This window comes from Tursiops truncatus, chromosome 14, assembly GCF_011762595.2.
Source record: "Tursiops truncatus isolate mTurTru1 chromosome 14, mTurTru1.mat.Y, whole genome shotgun sequence".
Taxonomy (NCBI): Eukaryota; Metazoa; Chordata; class Mammalia; order Artiodactyla; family Delphinidae; genus Tursiops; species Tursiops truncatus.
Genome location: NC_047047.1, coordinates 30,866,144 through 30,880,281, shown reverse-complemented (window position 1 = coordinate 30,880,281; position 14,138 = coordinate 30,866,144). Strand labels below are relative to the sequence as shown.

The following is a 14,138-nucleotide window of genomic DNA, read 5'->3' as shown; positions in this document are numbered from 1 at the left end:
GCTCCCTCATCCTCTTGCTTGTTACTGGGAGTACAATGGGAAGCGGGGAGAGTTCACATTAGTGCAATTATTTCTGTATACGCAATACCAATCTGGGGCTCAGAACTGCTTAGCTGAGAGCAGAAGAACAAAGACTTTACAGAGAAGCATGGCTAGGTTTGCCACCCAGCTCTACCACATGCTGCCTGGGTTTGGTTAACTACCCTCTCTGAACCTGCCAAATGAGCCTCGCGGAAGGTTGTGAGGATTAAACGCAATTAACTATGAAGTGCTTAGGACGGTGGCTGGCACACGTCATGACTGTCACTATGAGAAACTGTTCTTGTTGATCAACTCCTTTAGCTCAGGGGTGGGACAGGGCAAGGAACTGGCCCAGAGGGAGGGTCTCTGTGTGAGGGGCATATTCACAGGTACACAGTTCACTTATTTTTCTAGGCATCAGGAGGTCTGCAGAAAAGACAGTCTTCCCCATGAAGTTTGGATTCTTATAGAGAAAGAATCATGAAAAAAATGTCTGTGCCCTTTCAGTCACGTGGTTTGTGAATTTGCTGTCCTCGGGTCAGGCTGAGATCCCAGAGTCCTGGCCCCCAGCTGGTTCTGGAACTACTTCTCAGAAGACCCACAGGTCTTCAGGGTGGCCCCTAACCCCCAGATTGCTCAGTACAAGGGATTCAGTCTCCCTGAGCACTCTTAAGAAGACCCAGAGGAACCGAGAGAGAGAGACCCCTCCAAAGAAGTGTCCATCCAGGAGGCAAACGTTTTCACCATCCATGCTCCCAGCCCTCATGGGAAAATTGCAGGAAAGTCACCCCAGGCCTTTGTTGATTAAAATTAAACAGGCAGGATTCAGCTACAGTGGATTGCAGAAGCCCTGGGTCAATTTCTAAAGCAAATGTATTTTTTAAATACTTGAGCTAAAGGCAATAGTAATAAATGACAGCTGGGAATTTGAAGTTCTATTTTCAGTTCTGAAAAAAATTAGGGAGTTGGGTATCCTTGTATATTTTCCTATTAAGGATAAATAAATAGGGAGATTCCATGGTGTTTGTCAGTCTAAAAAGCAATCAATTCAATATGCCGTTGTCACAGATTCGGACCCCTTAGATAGAGCCCTCCTCACTGGAGGATATGAAAGTGACAAGGGTAAAAAGTTGCTGGGAAGGTCCCGGGAAAGGGGATGGAGCCTGCCAGCCTGCTCCCTCTCAAAGCACCTACTTCAGCCTGGGGCTCTGCTAAGAGGGGTAGCACCTCCAGCCTGGACTTTGACCAGCTTTCAGCTGGAGTCAGAGATCATAGCGGGAACAAAATCACAACAGCCAGGAACCCAGCATAGAAGGTGAAACCCAGCCGAGGACATCTGGCCTCTGTAACGTACAGCATTAATAAAAGGCTAACAGAAAACCAAAGGCCTATTAAATATCCCTGCCCCACCTAGATCAGCACTTAATTGGGGTGGAGGGCCCTCAAGGGAGAAGGAATATTAGTGGTCCCAAAGACAGGAGAGACCTTGGTCTGAAAAGCTCAGGTCCAATTCAAACAAGCCAGGAGCCTTTATTGCTGCCCTGTGTTGACATCAGGAAACTCGTTTTTAGTTCTGCTAATGGTTACAATGTAGAGATTATTATGTTTTTTATTTCATGGACTTAATCAATGCTTAAAAGAATTAAACAAATGAGACCAAAGATCACAACTTCCTCATCCATCACAGATGGACAACTTTTCCCAGAGCCAGCCTCTTCTTAAGAAGTCCCCAGTTTCCTTATCAGGGTTCTGGTAGTCCTACTATTATATTGGTGGCTTTGTCAGAGCAGTTCACAAGCCAAATGGACTGTAGGCCCCTGCTGTGATTAGAAAACTTCTCTGTGAAAATGTATCTCCCCAAGCTACCTACAGAAAGTCTCCAAAAGGAGAAAGGTTAATCTCTTTGCTTTAGGGACCTTGAATCTAGTTAATATCCCAACGTCCACCAACATGAGGAACACGTGCACGCACGCCCACACACACACACGCATGCACACACACATCACTGATGAAAATGGCTAAGAGTAGATCTTGTTCTTTATTTATTCACCATTTTTTATCACTTGTAATTGGGTCTTTTACCATGAGCCAGGCACTGTGCTCTATTCTTACCTAACTCATCAACTTCATGTATCACAAACTTCTAGTGTACGTTGAAATGGTGGATGCCCTTGGTAATTGTGATTCAGTGGATCCTTTGGGTTTGGCATCTGTGTGTTTAACAAAAAGCCCAACTGATGCTTGTGGCCGAGTAGCTCTCCTGGGAGGCCTCCCAGTTTGTCCCCAGCCTCCTGACTGAGGTGCCCCCAATCTCCCGGCAGGTGGTATCTCATCACCGCAGAGCAGGCTGGATCAGGCTGGTCACCTGAGGGAGGGGCAGTGACCTCCCAATGTGGCCTGAGAATCCATTCGCTTTCCCTGGGCAGTCACACAACTGTCTCAATTTGACCAGATGGTCTGAAACCCCCAGATCCTCTTCACCCCGGCTGTGACTGAGCCAGGGGTCCCCCACGCCAGAATCAACTTTCTTAAGTGCTAGACCTGACTTTTAATCCTAAATACCTAAATTATTTAACTTAGCCTATTGTTACAGCTTGTCCAGTCCCTTTAGCATCCTGGCTCCATTCTGCCGTGCATCCGTCACAGCCAGGAGTCATGAGTACACGTGGCAGAAAATGCCCGTGTACCCTGCTGTCCATTAGAGGCAGCGGCTGCCCAGACCAGCAGCTCTGTACTTGGCCACAGCCTCCTCCACCACCAGAAAGTTCCCCTCTCTTGTGAGGTTGAGCTCTTCCAGAATCAGCTCTATCCTTCCTGCGTATTTTTTTTGAGCAAGCTTCTTAGCTATTGAAAACCAAAGAAGCCCACTATAAGAAAATTTTTATTGGAGAGAAACTCTCTCTCCTGAGGACAGTACCTTTTTCTGTTTATGAAATTCCCAGTTAGAGCCATGATTTAAAGAAATGGGAGGCTAACTTGAAGTCTATTTTGGTTAATATTCATGTTGGTGGTGGTTTCACCTACTGAAAAGGCAAAAATATTTAACAGAAATACCCACATCGGGAGCCCAGACAGTCCCACGGAGGGAGTCCAAGAAACCTTGGATCTGAGCCCTAACCTTCCCCTTTGTGGCTCAGTTTTTCCAGCCTATAAGGGAGCAATGATTCCTGCTGCTTCCTCTTCACCCAGAGCTACTGAAGGGGTCTGCAAGATAAGGCCATGCTGGACTTTGAGTTTCTGGGGCAAAAATTAAACAGTTACAGTTGTAGCATCATCCTGTGAAATTAGATTTCCTCACCCACAAAATGTTCCCACTGGTGCCTGGAATGATAAGAAATGCTTAAATTTGGGTAAAGAGACAATTAACTGAGAGTTTTGTCATCTGTTGAGGAGCAACAAGTCATTGCTTTGAAACCTCTGAATCTGAGACATGAGGGAAGTCACAGCTTGTATCTCTAACATAAAAGGTCTCCTTGTACTATATAAGAATTATAGGGCTTCCCTGGTGGCGCAGTGGTTGAGAGTCTGCCTGCTGATGCAGGGGACACAGGTTCGCATCCTGGTCTGGGAAGATCCCACATGCCGCGGAGCGGCTGGGCCCGTGAGCCATGGCCGCTGAGCCTGCGCTCCACAGCGGGAGAGGCCACGGCAGTGAGAGGCCCGCGTACCGCCAAAAAAAAAAAAAAAAAAAAAAAAAAAAATTATAAATTATAACAATTGCTCTGAAAGCAGGTGTGTGTATTGCTCTTTATTTCTTTAAAACAACTTTTCAAAACATGTCTTCTGTGTCTTAGCTTCAGTCGAATGTGCTTCTTAGAATGGATTTCCGTAACAAGTAGTTGACTGTCCTCTGGTGGATTGTAAAGGCAGGGTCCATCATCTTCTCCCCGAGCAGAAATTGTTGGGGGCTGATCCTAGCTAACTATGAAACTAAAGGATGGAGCATTTGACCCCTGGAGATCCCGACACTCCAATGATTCCTCTCCCCTGTATCACATTTGTTTCGAGACTCTTAAAGGGATCATCATTACCTCAGATACAAAGGGTGATTTTATGTGGTATGTCCTGAGAATACGGCTCATGTGAACCATCATAATAAAATGAAGGTGCATTCAATAAAACATCATGGACAGAACAGAGAAGATGGATGGAGTGCCACAGAAAAGACTTAAGCAATATTCAACTATACACTAAGTGGAAACATATGGGAAGGCGGGGGTTTTTTTTCAGTTTTTTTTTTTTATGTAGTGTGGGGCTTTTATATGACACTATACATTTATAACAGATGCCTGTTGACCAGAAGTTATAGAGACCCTCCAATTACAGAGGACCAGAACTCGGTGGCCACTGTTCCCCAAAATAGTCATGTCCATTGAAACCAATTTAAAGACACCTTTCAAAAAGTATCTATACAACTTTATGCACCTAAAATACAGTAAAATCTCATATGAGATATCAGAGTTTGGGCAGTTTGTTAGCCCTTATACTCAAATGAAAGATTATTTCTTTTAAATTCTCCAGGTAAAGCCCCATCTTGTCCCTATATCATAATTTAACTTTTAATATGAGTGAGAGTGAAAAGGGGACCTAAAAATAATGTAAAAGGCATTCAGTGGGGTCTTAGTTCAAATCATGGGACAGCTCATCAAAAAGATATTGTCAGTGAGTCGATTAAATTTTGCTTGGATTGAATTTTCCCCTTTAGGAAAAAAAAAAAGATCTCTGGTTCCTGTTGCATCACCCCAAAAAAGGGGATCCACTGAAATGTGAAAATAGTGAAATGTGGAAATAAATATATAGTTCCCAAATATTAACAGTGGTCATGGTCATGCACCTGAGGTTTTATTTTATCTTTTTTCCATAAACTTTTTAACGCCCTTAATTACTTTTATTTAATAAAACAAGTGGTAATTTAAGAAAAGAGAGAATGCTGCAGATACATGCTGGAAGGGGTGATTACAGAACTGGGTCTGTGATGTCTGAGCTAGACTTCCTGGTGGGTAGAAAAACGTTCCAGCCCATTGCGTCAAAGGCCGAGCGAGGAGGTGGGAGTGGCTGGTCACACCAGAACACAATGGTTCTCTGCCTTGGCCACCTCTGCTTACATTGCATTCAGCACCACCTTCACTTCCATGGCCCGGGTCTCCCAAGACACTCATTTGCAAGGTCACATCATTCAAAATCCTTTTCTGGTCTTCTTATCATTCTTTTTGTCCAAGGTTTTTGGACTCAGAGCTTTGGTATGAAATTGAATCTTCATTTAGTTCAGAATTTTTTCTTTACCCAGTGACAGAGTATGATGAGGTAATGTTTTCTGGCAGGCTGACCCAAGATTTGAATCCTTAAAAGTGAAAAACGTTGAGAGCTTAAAAAGCCAGTGTCAAATATTCTCTCAGTATTCTTGAGTAGACAGTGATGTTTTCCTAGTGTTAATTTCAAAGTGACAGAACTGTCATTAGCCCTACCTGTCCCCACTGCAAAATTATAAATATATCAGTTATTCTCTATAACAGTAGTAATGAAATCTAGTAATAATAAAAAAAAAAAGACACCAGAAGACTGTCTTTTCCCCCAGAGACTATTTAGTAGGCTACTCTCTATCGGTCAGAACAAAAGCAGGCCAGAAAGGGGGTGGGGAATGACCCCAGAATCACTGGATGGTGAGAAAGGAGGCAAGGAGTGAAATGGTGTTGAAGGCACTTGACTAGTTTCCAAGATGGAGGAAGCATCCTTGTCGTGCCTTAAACTAGAGCAGAACAGCACCATTGTCCCAGCCCTGGCATATCAAGAAGATAAACTTTTTAAAGGATTCTTCTCATTCACAAAAACGGATGTGTTCTGAAGTGGTGGGACTCTGACATCTGTGATCCATAGACCACTTCTGCAAGGCCCAGAACCTTCTCTGAAGTTTTATTTTGCATTAATTACAGTTTTATAATCACTTTCTAGAACTGCTCCTTTTTGCACTTTCAGATATAAGGAGAAGTGGCATCTTTTCATTTATCTAAAGAAGACATACATTTGTGATTTGCCTTCAGAAAGAGGCCCTTCCCTCTCCCCATGTTCCATACTTAGGGGGTCCCTGTGGTTCTCAGAGAAGCAAGGAAATGATTCTCTTCCAGCCCAGAGCAACTCTGACCTGGCATCAGGTCACCTCTATGCAGAAGGCCGCCTGAGGCCTGTGCTGGTGCGACAGTGATCCACAGCTTGGGATCACTTCAGGGGTACATGGATAGGGAGGAAAGTTATATAGACAAGAATGACTCACTAACCAACAGCTCGGACACTGACGGATCAGAGGAAGGGCCATACCTTGCTCAGCCAGCTCCTCCTTGTAGATAACATTAGAAGCAACCTCCTCTGTCAATCTCACCCAACTATTGGCTGTGACTGTTCAGCTAGCGTCTCCCTTTCTAAATCCCCTACAGTTTCCCTTCCCTTCCTACCGGTTTCTCTTTTTGGTTTGGTAAGTTTTCCCTCCTACTAATTTCCCAACCTGGAGAGATGAGGGTTCTGAATTTTCTTACTTCATTCTTAGTTCATTCTGACAATGGAACAATGAAGGAGTGCTCTCATTGGAAGGATAGCCCTCCACTTCAGCAGAGTAACTCAGTCCTCTCTCCTTCAGCTCCAATGAAGCTGAAACAAACTGGGAGGTCATCAGTGAAACTTAGTTCAAACAAGGGCCAGCACTTCAAGAATCAACATCATCATCATCACCATCATGACCAAAATGACCAAAAATGGTTTAATTTTTTTAGGAGGCCTTTGCCTAAAATGAAATAATTTTTATTATTTTCATTGTGTGTTGGATTCGTTAAATCAGAGTGATCAAGCAGAATATTAAAAGAGTGTCTGAGGGGCTTCCCTGGTAGGGCAGTGGTTAAGAATCTGCCTGCCAATGCAGGGGACACGGGTTCGAGCCCTGGTCCAGAAAGATCCCACATGCCGCGGAGCAACCAAGCCCATGCGCCACAACTACTGAGCCTGCGCTCTAGAGCCCGCGAGCCACAGCTACTGAGCCCGCGTGCCACAGCTACTGAGCCCACGAGCCACAGCTACTGAGCCTGCATGCCACAACTACTGAGCCCGCGAGCCACAACTACTGAAACCCACGCACCTAGAGCCCGTACTCTGCAGCAAGAGAAGCCACTGCAATAAGAAGCTCGCACACCGCAAGAAAGAGTAGCCCCTGCTCACCGCAACTAGAGAAAGCCCGTGCACAGCAATGAAGACTCAACGCAGCCAAAAATAAATAAATAAAAACAGTGTCTGAAAATCAGGCAAGACTAGGGAAACAGGTATGAATTACCTAAAGGAGAAAATGGCTAAAAATTACAGTATTACAGATTATTTGTTTAATCTCAAAGGTAGATGTATACCAAATATATTCCAAATTTCAGTTGAGTGTTGGGTTACTGAAGGTAAATGGAAACCACACCTCCACCCTTCCCCTTTGAGTTTTAAACTCTGGTGCATAAACTATGTTCTCATCTCCACCTGGTCCTGCCAACAGTGAGGTTGAATGCTGTCTAACAATATGGCCAGGGCTCCTGCCTCTGGAGTAGTTTCTAAGGTAATAAAAAACCATCTACTGTGTCAATAGCCTTTGAAAGATGACCTGTATCAATACAGATTCCAGGTTATCTCTGGCCCGAGCAAGTCTAAAAAACAAATAGGATCTCCTTTTTCAAGGAGTATGAACTTTTGGAATTTTCCTTTCATTCCTATAGAAGATATTGCCCTTTTGGTCAGGTCACGTATGGTAATTATATCCAAAGCTCAAAGAAGTCATGTCTACATGATTGACGACCTCCCTGACAGCAGTAGGTTGAAATCACTGTTGTTTTTTATTGACTGAAGATTGTGTCGACACGCTTTGAAAATGGACTTAAGGTGATCTAGATAGTAATCGGCCTCTGATTTAGGCTACAGCTCCTCATAGAACCGTTCTGTTCATGAGAAGAACTCTGTCCTTTTGCTGCTCTTCACTTTTTTTCCTTTTTTCCTCCGTGTTCCTCTCCCTTGCCCCCAAATCCCTACCGAGGCCAGTAAACGCCCTACTTCAAAGTTTCCGAAAATGGGCTTGTGTTCCATTCCCTCTGCAGAGTGTCTCAGTGCCCCACCCTGAGCGCAGGTTTATGTCATTCACAAAAACATAAAGGATTATGAGATGTCCTGGCACCATCCTGCCTAATACTCCTCAGACCCATGCATCTCTTTTTTTTTTTTTAGTTTAGTTTATTGAAGTATAGTTGATTTACAATGTTGTGTTAATTTCTACTGTACAGCAAAGTGATTCACTTATACATATAATACGTTCTTTTTCATATTCTTTTCCATTATGGTTTATTACAGGGTACCGAATATATCAATAGTTCCCTGTGCTATACAGTAGGACCTTGTTGTTTATCCAGTCTATATATAATAGTTTGCATCTGCTAATCCCAAACTCCCAATCCATCCCTCCCAGCACCCCCTCCTTGGCAACCACAAGTCTGTTCTCTATGTCTGTGAGTCTGTTTCTGTTTGGTAGATAAGTTCATTTGTGTTACATTTTACATTCCACATATAAGTGCTATTATACGGTATCTGTCTTTCTCTTTCTGACTTACTTCACTTAGTATGATAAGCTTGAGGTCCATCCACGTTGCTGCAAATGGCATGATTTCATTCTTTTTTATGGCTGAGTAGTATCCCATTGTATACATGTACCACATGTATACATGTATACTTTTTTATCCCTTCATCTGTCGATGGACATTGAGGTTGCTTCCATGTCTTGGCTCTCGTAAATAGTGCTGCTATAACACTGAGGTGCATGTAACTTTTCGAATTCGTTTTCTCTGGATATGGACCCATGCCTCTCTTGGTTCAGATCCTGCTCTTCCTTCCCACAGCACATAAATCTGACAGCTTTAAAAAAAAAATCATTTTCCTCTTAAAATGACACAGGGGACAGAGGAGTTCAACTCCACTCGCATTTGTGAAAGTATTCCTAAAGTATTCAAAACTTTGTGACAAATCTACACTATACCGTGTGACTCACGTATGAACAGAAAGCTCCTTGGAGATTAAACCAGTCTCTCCTGGGCAATTTGCCCAAATTTAGGGAAGGAAGCCCTAGGTTAAAAGATGCATGGACATATCTATGGTGCCGCCTTTCCTCTTTTTTCTGTGATTCTCCCAGCCAAGGTCAGTGCCCCTCACATCCCTTCTCTTTCGTGCTCTGTACACTTTTATCCTTTTGCCTCCCGGATTCCCATCAAAATTTAACCTTCCCGTGTCCCTTTCTCCAAATTTAACAATCCTGAGTGCTCTTTTCCCTGGCCTCAAAAAGGGTGGATAAGTATGCTGAGTTACTGGGTGCCAATACCTAGGGAATTTCTCTCCTGGATTCTCCTGCACCCATTTTAAGAGGGGTCTCTGTGAGGTACCACTGCCATTTACTGTGTGTGTGGCCCTGGAGAAGGGCCTTAGCCTTCAAGAGCGTCCATCTCTTTATCTTTGAAATGGGAATAGTAATACCTACTTTACAAGGTTGTGGTGAGGTTTTAGGATAACATAAGTAGGCTTGGATGAACCACGGCTATTATAACAGTGACCACCCTGTGCCCATTAGACGGACTTTTAACCTTGTTCACAGGATACGAATAGGACTGTAACGTTCACAGGGCTTAACGTGGTACTTGACAAATGTTTCACCATGTTCCTAGGAAGCAGGGTCTGCTTCTTCGCGCTTTTATTTTACAGGTACTCTGGCGGCCCTTCTGTGGGCCAGGCCCTGGGTGATGAAGGAAGCAGTGGTCAGCAGAGAGCTTTCAGTATTGTAACAAAGAGAGGGACAAATACACAATGGCAAAGGTGAAAGAGGAAAAGGGCAGGACATGAAAGAGATTACCAGGTGGGCATAATTGAGACTGGAGGTGGGCAGGAAAACCTCTCTGAAAAAGGGACTAAGCAGAACATGAGGTGTGAACAGAATTTAGCCAAGCAAGGTTTGGGGGAAGCGTGTTCCAGGCAGAACACGTGCAAAGGCCATGAAGTAGAGATGGCCATGAAGTAGTGATGACCATGGAGTTGAAAGGAAACTGCAGGACCGGCAGGTGGGGAGAAAGGAGAGCAGGAGGTGAGACTGACCATTCAGGGCCTTGTCGGCCACATCAGTACTTTTTGTTATTGAAGTACAGTTGATTTACAATGTTGTGTTAGTTTCAGGGGTACAGCACAGTGATTCCGTTATGTATATGTTTGTGCGTGTGTGTGTGTATGTATGCATTCTTTTTCAGATTCTTTTCCCTTATAGGTTATTACAAAATATTGAGTATAGTTCCCTGTGCTATACAGTAGAACCTTGTTATTTATCTGTTTTATATATAGGAGTGTGTATATGTTAATCCCAAATTCTTAATTTACCCCTCCCCCTTTCCCCTTTGGTAACCACAAATTTCTTTCCGATGTCTGTGGGTCTATTTCTGTTTTGTAAATAAGTTCATTTGTATCTCTCTTTTCTTTGATTCCACATGTAAGCAATATCATATGATATTTTTCTTTCTCTGTCTGACTTACTTCACTTAATGTGATAATCTCTAGGTCCATCCATGTTGCTGCAAATGGCATTGTTTCATTCTTTTTTATGGCTGAGTAATATTCCATTGTGATATATACCACATTGTCTTTATTCGTTCATCTGTCAATGGACATTTAGGTTGCTGCCATGTCTTGGCTGTTGTAAATAGTGCTGCTATGAACACTGGAGTGCATGTTATCTTTTCGAATTATACTTTCTCTGGATATGTGCCCAGGAGTGGGATTACAGGATCATACGGTAAGTCTATTTTTAGCACATTGGTATGTTGGATCTCAGCAGTGAAGTGGATTGGAAAGAGGAGCAAGTGAGGTCTCAGAGAGACTAGTTAGGAGGCAGGAGATGATGAACTGGACTACCTGGGGGAAGAGCATCTTTGCCTTTTGCTCATGTCCTGGGTGGACCAGAGTCCCTTGGAAAACTTGCCTTCCCCACAAAAGGTAAAGAACCTCTTGGAGGTAAAGAACTTGGTGTTGTGTATAAAGGTGGTGCCTTGGAGGCCTTTACATCCATACCGCCCGGAGGTGAAGGCTCTCCCTGAGCTGTTCTGTTTCCTACGGTCCAGGCAGCCTCCTGGCCCTCAGCTCTCAGTCCTTCTGAATCAGGTGAGCAGGACGAGGACTTTTTCCACATAGCAGCTAACATTCCCAAGCTGCCCTTGCCAACCAGCAAATAGAGTTCCTTATACAGGATAGCCTTACTGAGTTGGATTTAAATTAAGGTAGGGGAAGAGGGAGCACAAGGAAAACTGACAAAAAGCCCAACTTGTCAGTGTCTCAGTGGCCTTCTCATTGCTGGTAGGTACATGTAATCACCTGCTCCCAAGCATTCTCTGCCCCTTGTTGAGTGGGCCCTGGTGAAAGGCTGATCACTTGGGAAGGACACGGAGAGCAGGTCATGCAGCCAAGGGAGACAAAGGCCAAGCTAGTTTCAAAGGTCTCACCAACCCATAGGAATGGGGGAGCCTGGGGCCAGAAGAGCGTACAAGAAGTAAGAAATGCAGAAAGCCAGGTGCAGCAACATAACCTGGCCAAGGAGGATTCCAGAGTCAGAGGTCCATGCAGGCACCTGGGTGACCTTTTGCTGTCCTGGTAAGGGCTTGTGCAACTGGGAGGGACCGTATAAATTGACAGAAATGAAGCAGGCAGGGCCACTGTCGGTCTCTCCAAGTGGAGGTCTCTACTGAGGCCACTTCCACTGAATAAATAAAACATACTGGTCATTAGCAACATCCTTTATTTACAATTAAGGTACTGAAATCTGCAAAACCTCTTCTCCATTTTATATCCTGCCTCTTTCCAAAAGATTTAAGATATAATTTTTTTTCCTCTTTATGATTCATGCTATACGCTCACTAAATATAAACCTAACAAACATTTCTTCCCAGATCCTACAGAACGTAAGCTCAGACCAGCCTGGGAAGAATTATCACAAATATTTAATTAATGAGCCAGAATTAGTGAGGTGTTTCGTGCACCATGGAGATGAGGCATTTTGATACCGGATCACGATCCCATTTCAGATCTAACTCTATGCGGTCTTGTAATTAGGAAGAGTATCTGCGCCCAGTGGAGGCCTGAAACCAATTTTGAGGTTGGAGAACGTAAATCAATGCTTTTTACTCCTAAACGAATCCCAGATCTTGAGTGCTATAAATTTTTCATCACTGTGTCTGGCCGATCGCAAACATCAGCCATGACCTTTCAGGGCACTCTGGCAGGAGCCTAGCGGCCCTCACCTGAAAAGCAGATGAGTCCAGGAGGATGTCAGAGGCCCCTCGGAGTCAGCTGGGCAAGGACCGGCTTGTGCAAATTTGGAGCGGGTAGCCAACGGCACGGTCAAAATTTGAGAGTCATTCCAAAGCCCAGCGTGCTCCAGCAGGCCACCACGATGGCCTGCCACAGCACCTCAAATGCCCAGTATTGGGGCCGCCCCTTTAGAGTAAAACTCTGTCTCAGGAGTTTTCCTATAGGAGTTACATTATTAAGGTTAGAGGTTCAGCTGATCTAGCAAATCCCAAAACAATACAGGATAGAACTCTTTTTTCTCACATGTAACCTTCTGAGAATAAACTGTCTAAAGTCAATATGGTGGCTTCATGCTGTCAGGGGACCAGGCTTCTTCTGTCTTGTGTCTCCACTATCCCAAGAGTGTGGCTTTCATCTGCATAGTGCAAAAAATGAAAAGGGGATGGTACGCCCCTCCCTTTTAAGGCACAACCTAGAATTTGTACACATCATTTCTCACATCCAACTGTTCAGAGTATAGGTTACCTGGCCACACCTGGACACAAAGGAAGCCACACCCACCTGCGAATTCCTGCACCACACTAGGTCAGCATCACTTCCCACCTCTTGAACCAACTTATGCAAGGGAGGCTGGGAAACGTAATCTTTACTATATTGTCCTGTGCCCAGTGAAATGCCAGGGTTCACCTGCTGGAGGAAGAAAGTGAAAATGGATATGGGAGACAATTAACCATTTCTATTTACAGTGTATACTTGTGGACATGGAAAGAAAGTGCCTATTAAGGAATAAACCTTCATAGTGGACCCAGCGCATGGATCACACTAGAGACTTGTCACATACAAAGCATAGAGGACTGAAAGGCAAAGGCACTCAGGACAAGCAAGTTTTGATTAGAAGGAAGAGTGGGGATATATGGAACCCTTCTCTAGGAAGAGCATCTAGAGGGCACCGAAATTCTGAGGAAGTTAAAAACAGAGACATAGAGAGCTGGAAGAGAATGGTGGGAGCGGGGAGGTATCAGGACCCAAAGCAGATTCTCAAATGTGTAATATTACTGGTGGCCAATTCTTTAAGTAGCCATGCTTCTTGAATCCCTCTGCCCTAGATTCATTCCCATCTAAAAGCACATGTTGCTCAAAAGAAAGAGTTCAGCATTAAACAGAGCTGGAGTTATAGCTGTGCTCCATTATTAACTTGCAGAGAGACCCTGGACAAATTACTTAGCCTTTCTGAGCCCACTTATACATTTTTGAATCACGGTAATAATATTAACCAACAGTGCAATTAGGTGCACAAAATGAGATGATGTATATAAAACAATTAGTACTGGGCTTCCCTGGTGGCACAGTGGTTGAGAGTCCGCCTGCCGATGCAGGGGACACGGGTTCATGCCCCGGTCCGGGAAGATCCCACATGCCGCGGAGCGGCTGGGCCCATGAGCCATGGCCGCTGAGCCTGCGCGTCCGGAGCCTGTGCTCCGCAATGCGAGAGGCCACAACAGTGAGAGGCCGGCGTACCGCAAAAATAAATTAATTAATTAATTAAAAAAAAAAAACAATTAGTATTAAGCCTGGCTCAGTGAATGGTAGATGCAATTAGTATGAAAACTTTTCACCTCATAACAAGCAACTGGTCCCTCAAATAAGGAGCTTAGCCATTATGACAGGGTCATGGGATAGAAAAATGGTGCATGTGTGAGATGCTGAGAACCTAAAAGACACATACCTATGTCTCACTGGCAACAATATAGCAATCACAAAAGCAAAATATTCTTTATTTT

The 14,138-nt window shown here is 44.1% G+C and overlaps 1 protein-coding gene across 4 annotated transcripts in view; it reads left to right on the top strand.

Annotated features, from left to right (window-relative positions):
* ANTXR1 (ANTXR cell adhesion molecule 1) overlaps positions 1 to 14,138 on the top strand; it is a 266,303-nt gene that overhangs the window by 212,465 nt on the left and 39,700 nt on the right. The window contains exon 18 of one of the 4 annotated variants that reach the window (XM_073791294.1): positions 6,650 to 6,673. The exons of the other annotated variants lie outside the window; for them this stretch is intronic. Within the exon in view, the coding sequence (XP_073647395.1) occupies positions 6,650 to 6,658 (9 nt within the window). The 3' untranslated portion in view covers positions 6,659 to 6,673. Of the gene's footprint in view, positions 1 to 6,649; positions 6,674 to 14,138 lie in introns of those variants that run through there. 4 annotated transcript variants of the gene reach the window in all.